This window comes from Sprattus sprattus (genome assembly GCF_963457725.1).
Source record: "Sprattus sprattus genome assembly, chromosome: 11".
NCBI classification, from domain to species: Eukaryota; Metazoa; Chordata; class Actinopteri; order Clupeiformes; family Clupeidae; genus Sprattus; species Sprattus sprattus.
In genome coordinates, this window is record NC_137909.1 from 30,525,820 (window position 1) to 30,533,319 (window position 7,500).

General features: G+C 46.0%; 1 protein-coding gene across 2 annotated transcripts in view; it reads left to right on the forward strand.

Moving 5' to 3' along the window:
• The first annotated feature begins 450 nt into the window (after positions 1 to 450).
• The window catches only part of klf13 (Kruppel like factor 13), a 40,378-nt gene continuing 33,328 nt past the window's right edge, over positions 451 to 7,500 (forward strand). Inside the window, exons 1-2 of one of the 2 annotated variants that reach the window (XM_080847774.1) lie at positions 451 to 620; positions 774 to 1,199. In XM_080847774.1, coding sequence (XP_080703900.1) covers positions 791 to 1,199 — 409 coding nt within the window. In that variant the 5' untranslated portion in view covers positions 451 to 620; positions 774 to 790. Of the gene's footprint in view, positions 1,200 to 7,500 lie in introns of both variants that reach the window. The other variant, XM_080847773.1, reaches the window with a different exon arrangement.

Sequence of the window (7,500 nt, forward strand, 5' to 3'; positions counted from 1 at the left end):
CTCGAGTTAAAGAAATGGGCAGGTGGGTCTACTGCAAGAAAAATAACCTGTCAGTCCATTTAATCTCTATTGAAATGAATCAAAAGTACTCATTACATTTTCGTAAATCAGAATTCAAGAAAAGACGTTTTAGACACTTTTTTTATTATTATTATTAATGGACGTTTTACAGACTTTTTAAAATTATAATTATTATTCTATTATTATTATTATTCTCATGTTGTTTACTTCTTAAAGTGCCCACATAGTTCAGCTCTCTTTGTAGTTTGTGTGTTTGGCTCTGCAGAAAGTTTGGAGAGGTTCTATGAGGTAGTGCACTTTGGAACACGGCTTGGACCAATGAGCGGCAAGTCTGCTCTGACGCCGTTGCCGCACGCTACCGGCTGCCCCGCCCCCAGCATGGATACAGCCAGCAGGACTCGGTGCATAGGCATACTGTCACTGTGAGGCTCCGCACTCTGCCTGCCATCATGGGAGTTTTTACATTCAACCAAGATAAGTTTCCAGACTTGCTATTACCGGCAAAATATCTCTAGTGCCAAGAGTACGTCTCTTCCGATGCTGTTACGGTTTCGTGTTAGCCGAATTACAATCAAGATGTTATTGTTGCTGAAAGGCCGGTAAGAGTTCGCTAAGAGCTTATACCCTCCCCATCAGCCCAACACAAAGGGAGCCGCAGAGTTGAGTCTCTCTAAAACGAGCTATTACTGTTTTTGTGAATGTCATAAAAATCATTTGGGTTATTTTCCTTTTCGAAATGGATCACTTTGCAGCCGAGTGCCTTGTGTCAATGTCCAGCCGTGCAATCGTCCATGGTCCTAAGGGGAATAGAGAGATCAAACCAGAAACTGTGGTTTCTCCCAGGAACGGAGAAGACACCAGCAGGGAGCCTATGGTGAAAGACAACTCTTCTCTTTTTGTGGTGGCCAGAATTCTTGCGGATTTCAATCAGCAGACCCCAACCAATTTCGCCGAACAGGCTAAAATACGAGAGGATAGCTTGGAACCAGACCTGGCCGACGAGGATGGGAACTCTGCCACACCTACCGGCAGCCCCGTCGACTCACGAAAGGCCAAGCGACTGAGGGCTCGTGCAGAGCAAGGATACATCCTGAAAAAGCACAAATGCCACTATTCAGGTTGTGAAAAAGTTTATGGCAAATCGTCCCATCTCAAAGCCCACCTAAGGACGCATACAGGTCAGTTTCATTTGAAGCGAGTGTTTCCTGAGGTAACAAATACATACATGTACTGTAGAGGTTGGGAATAAAACTAGCGGAGAGTGGAGAGGACTTGGATTTATTTTTTTGTAGCAGTGCGTTTACTCTGATGCACTTTGACTGCAGTTGAGCCACGCCAGTACCACCGTGGCTCAGGCTAGAGGTTTGCCTAGTGGTTTCAGTCTCCCCCCCTTGTAGTCTACCCAGAGACGATTCTTTGTCGAAGGAGGAGTGCTGTTCTATTTTCTGTTGAAAGTCGCCATTAACCAATTTGGTAGACAAATTGGTCAGTTCCACGTACTTCATTGTAACAAAATGAAAGCTAATGCTATTCTACCAAAGAACACAGGCACGCCCACTAGAGCGAGAGAGAGAGAGAGAGAGAAAGAGAGCGAGCGAGAGAAGGAAACAACCGTGGTCAATGGCAACAATTATTCCCTTGCTTCCTATCCCCCCCCCCCCCTTCCTATCACTTTTATCATGGGCGTGTGACCCCAAGGCTCATTCCGAATCTGCTTAAAAGCGATATGCTGATAAAAGTAGTCTGTCCTTCGCACACGCACAGCCTACAGCTCGCGTTTCGAAAATACGCGTCTGCTACGTTCAGCTTAAGAGCCAACGATAAGATGGCCATCAGCGTGATGTAACCAGCCGTAAAATACTATAAAGTACCGATAAATAGCAGACAGCCACGTTGGTGCGAAAAGTTGTCGAACCTGACGAACTCAGCCTGGAGTCACGTTGCAGGAAGGGAAAAAAACGGCATGTGCTTCGGCTACAACCCCTCGATCCAAGAATAATTTACGCACATTACGCATTATTTGACCGTCTCGCAATGCAGAAGCGCTCCTCGAGATGAGAAAAACCATGGAAAGTGCCAAAAAGTAGGGGTTGGTGAGAGTTGTGCAGTTGTCCGTCTGACTGTTAAGCTCTTTGTTGTGATCTGCCACACCCCCGGCAGACAGACTGCCAGCCCAGCTGATCTGGCCAGCAACAGACTCAACTAGCCGAGCGCAGAGGAGAAGCACTGCCTGTAAGACTGCGACTGCACAGCGCTCAGGCTGAACAACGCCCCCTTAGAGATCCGGAGCGCACTGCTCAGCAGACAAAACCTAGATCACTTTCATAACAGCCACATAAAAATAAAACCATGCCCCTTATGTTATAGCACAACTCCACAGCCCCAAAACACTGTAATGCTGAAGAGCCAATCTCACACATAAGAGAGTATAATGAGGCTGAAATGAATGCACTGTAACAGGTTGTTAGATGACTTGATGTTTTTGCACAGCTAGTGACACTTGTGAACTGCAGGCTTCTCAAACAATGCTGTAGGGCTCTTTAATGATTCACAGACACTTATTCTAACGTGTTAATTACAGTCCCCCCACTCCATGAAGTAATGTTTCACTCGTTTACTGCGAGGTTAACCGTCCCTTGTGGAAAGCAGGTGCGAGTCGGAGTTGTAAACCATTCCACGATAGTTTTGGGATAGTGTAGCCTACATAAGCAAAGATGTGGTGTGCTAGAAAAAACAGACACCACTATATCACACACTCATGTGAATCAAAGAAAAGTCTTACAAAATATAGATATTTTAAAACTACACCAGCTAGGGGTCATGCTTAAGAATTAAGCACGTTATAACATATTACATAATACATATTTCTTAATTTCCCTCGGGATCAATAAAATATCCATCTGTCTATCCATCTATCTATTATTATACATGCACAGCTCAAAGGAACAAAATAAACATGAACTCAGTGTTTGGGTTAAAATACATTTAGTTTGAAAAATGAAGTCATGTCACCTCATATGGCCTATGTTAACAGTTACCCCGGGTGAAGGACATAACTATCACAGCATAGGGATATGAATGTGTGTGTGTGTGTGTGTGTGTGTGTGTGTGTGTGTGTGTGTTTCTTGAACTAGACATTCCATTATTAAATAGACTATAGTACGGCACACTTTTTGTCTGCCAAAGTTTCTCTTCCAATCTCACTTTTCCAAGCCTGTATCTGGCCATGTTTGCATAACGAGAACACGCTGTGAAAGTGATATAAGTTCTGCTCGCCTCAAATCTCTTCGGTTTCGGACAGAACACACTCGTCTGGTTACGTCCTTAACGAGCCGATAAGGATTCCCACTCTGGCCCACGTGACTGCAGTATAGCAGCAGCCGTTGCGCTGGAGTTTGGCCTCTCTCCAGTGTGCAGATCGTTATATGCAATAGTAACGTGTTGACATATTTCCTACAGCTATGACTGTTCATAAGGTCAAACCCACAATCTGTATCACAGTGGTGTGAACAGTGTTTCTTTTCCGCCCACCGCAGTCCCTCTCTCTTCCATTCTGTCTCTCTCTCTTTCTCTCTCTCTCATTCTCCCCCTCTCTCCTATTCTGCCTGTCTCCCCCTCTCTCTCCCTCTCTCTCCTATTCTGCCTCTCGCTCCCATTCTGCCTCTCTCTCTCCCTCTCTCTCCTATTCTGCCTCTCTCTCCCCCTTTCTCCCTCTCTCTCCCTCTCTCCCATTCTGCCTTTCTCTCCCATTCTTCTTGCCTCCCTCTCTCTCCCTCTCTCTCCCATTCTGCCTCTCTCTCCCATTCTGCTTGCCTCCCTCTCTCCCCACACTGCCTGTATCCCTCTCTCTCTCTCTCTCTCCTATTCTCTCTCATTCTCTCTCTCTCTCCCTCTCTGCCTCTCTCTATCTCGGCTGGTTTTCCTTTGTCAGTGTTCTGTGGTGTAGCTCTGCCCCCCCCCCTTCTCTGCTCTCAGCTGGTTCATTCTGTCTTCCCTGCTGACTCCTGATTGGGCCACACTGTAGCGCCTGTGCTTTCGATTGGATCATGTTCCTGTTGAATAATGAGCCGCTCCGTATCATTTGTTTTGGTAATCAGAGAATGTGGGTCATTCGAGTTCAGCAGTCCATTCCCTGGCCAACCTGCTGCTAGTCCGGGGTGTGTGTGTGTGTGTGTGTGTGTGTGTGTGTTTTATGTGTGTGTGTGTGTGTGTGTGTGTGTGTGTGTGTGTGTGTGTGTGTGTGTGTGTGTGTGTGTGTGTGTGTGTGTGTGTGTGTGTGTGTGTGTGTGTGTGTGTGTGTGTGTGTGTGTGTGTGTGTGTGTGTGTACTACAGGCGCCTCTCCCATCGGTCGGCACTCAGCAGATTCTCCACCAGCCCCTACCAGTAGAGTGAAGAGAGAACGGATCGCCCCTCCCCTTAGCCAAGCACCACACCGTCAAATTGAAGGGGGGAACACTGTGTTATAAAAACAAACCCAGTCAGCCAAGGGAGACGGAGTCCTCAGCTGACTGCAGTAACGCCCTGAACTTGCAGCCGTCTCGGGCCTGAACTCTGTGTGTGTGTGTGTGTGTGTGTGTGTGTGTGTGTGTGTGTGTGTGTGTGTGTGTGTGTGTGTGTGTGTCTGAACTCTGTTTCATGTCATTTGTCTGGCTGAAGCAGGAACTGGGCACACAACTGCATCCTGCACTGGATTGTGTGTGTGTGTGTGTGTGTGTGTGTGGATTGCGTAAGCCGCCCCAAGCTCAGCTTTGTTCATATTTTTATATATGGGGGTGTGTGGAGGAGAGGGGGAGTTAAGCCTTGACCTAAAAATGAAAAGTGAGCGAAATGCTGAATTATCATCTGTTTTAGACATCGGGCGGAAAACAGCCCCTTAAACACAAACAGCCCTTAAACACAAAGGTGGAAACAATTTAGTGTGTGGCTCGAGTTTTTATCTTAGGCCTGCATGTCCAGGCTCTCTTTAGCTGGCGGTGTGCCAAAGCTGAGACCCTAACTATCTCACACACTATAACAATCCATTATTATTATATTATTAACAATCGATTGTCCAAAAACCCAGACAATAACAATCTTAGCACAATATCCAGCAAAATGTCTATCTCACAAAGGGCTTGATATGAAAAACATGACGCACAGAAATGTGAACGCTAAGAATGTTCTTTATGAGTGTGCAGTGTTGAGGGGGGAGTTGCCTCGTTCAGTGGTGGAGTTAAGCGCCGTCTAGGTGCTGATTAAGGTTGATGTGTGCAGTCACACCCCCTTAAATGCAGATATCATGAGACCCTAGAGAATAGCAAACCACGAGAACTAGGAAAGAGGGTTTCCACATAGTAGGTCCACACACACACACACACACACACGTGTGACATACATGCGTAACTGTCCCCAGACTTGTGTCAGATCAGGGCAGAGTGTATGCCATAGTATATCCACACACAAACACACACACACACACACACACACACGTGTGACACACATGCGTAACTGTCCCCAGACTTGTGTCAGATCAGGGCAGAGTCTATGCCATAGTATATCCACACACACACACACACACACACACACACACACACACATACACACAAGCACAAGTGTCCCCAGACTTGTGTCACATGAGAGCAGAGTCTATGCCATAGTATATCCACACACACATACACACACACACACACACACAGAGACTTGTGTCACAGTCAGGCGCTATCTGGCTGTGTTAGTTGCTGTTTACATGCTGAAGCCCAGCAGATGCTTTGATTAAAGACCCTTCCGGCTGATAACTCCTGACCAAGGAACTGACAGTAGACTCTGATGGCTGAGGAACTGACTGTAGACTCTGATGCCTGAGGAACTGACAGTAGACTCTGATGGCTGAGGGATCCTAGCTGTTCGAATAAGTGCAGGGAGAATTATGTAACTGTAGGTGTGGTACTTGGTGTGTCTGTATGGCAAGACTTTATATGCCATGTGCTTTTTAAAGTAATGAAATACACCATTAGAAAAAGTCTCAAATGCGTGTAAAATGGAGAAATTTGCAAAACATCCGTTTTTTTTCTCCCTTTTACACATTTTGACGAGACATACCCTGTTTGAAGCTCCATTGTAAACGACCCCAAGCACCTCGAGGCAAAGTAACTGAATCTAACTGGAGGCGAGTGGGGCCCCCTCGTCCTGACCGCACACTAGGACGAGTTCCCACTCCCACATGTGCCCATCCCATTGCGGCGTAATTATGCTAGCTGAGCTTTTTTCTCTCCCCCTTCTCCGTGATGTTATTTTAGGCTCCCTTTGTTGCATCATACCCGGTAATCCAGAAGCAAAGCTGGGGTTCTATAGTGTTCCGAATCGGAATGAAGTTACTGGAATGACCCCATCTTGACCTTTTGTTGTAGAGAGACCTATATTGGTTTAGCCCGACTGAACCTTTGCTGACCTGTCACAGGGAGGAATGTTTGTGTGCAAAATAAGCTGTCGCCTGCGGCAAGCGGTGAAAAAGCCACGGTAGAATGCTGCCCGACTCATTCTTCACCGGTGATGACGTGTAACGTGAAGGGTTTTTCAGTGAGGGCATGTGAGTACGTATGGTGATTTGCGGTGTATTGAACTAGCAAATGCACATTGTAGCTGCTGCTTCGAAACCTTATTTTTTTTTAAATCCATTTTCACTAAGGTAATTTACAGTCTGTGAGGTTGTGACCACAGATGAAATTGGTGTACAAACTCATTCATGTAATCAACTAAAATATAAATAAATATCACCTTCATGCACATTTGCCTTAATTCAGCTAAGCAACCTATAGACTTATATTTTCAGTTAAACTTTAACATCAGACAAAAAAGAAGTGCAAGGCTTTGCACTAACAGAACCCATGTATCCTTCACACTAATTAGGTTGTGACCGTACCATCACAAGAGAAATGCAAGCGGGGTCAAACCAATTAGACAGTCATCTCCACAAATGTAATAGCCATCTTTGTGCGGGCGTGTAGAGCTAAATAAAGCCCCACAACAGCATGAAGAGCCAGGTGAGCAAAGCCCACTGGCTTCACAAAATGAGAGGCAGTGTAATTCCAGTTATGGATCCCTGCCAAATCCTGGCTCCATCAGGGCCAAGACCTGGCTACATAAGAGCCAAGACCTGGCTAAACATCAGCTGTAGTTATCTAGCTTGGCACGTTAATGCCATGGTCATGTTTCTGTGAATGAAGAGAAGGGGTGCAGGGGAAGATGAATGGAGGCTTGGGAGGCTCTCTGTTTCATGAGCTAGCGTTAGCCTAATGTCTCCTGAGCTAGCATTAGCCTAATCTGTCCTGAACTAGCGTTAGCCTAATGTGTCCTGAACTAGCACGAGCCTTATATCCCTTGAACTAGCACTAGTTGGATAGATAGATAGATGGATACTTTTTTAAATCCAGAGGGAAATTTAGGAATTCCCTAGCCTGTTGTGTGGACATGTAAGGACACCCCAGAGTGATTAGCATTCA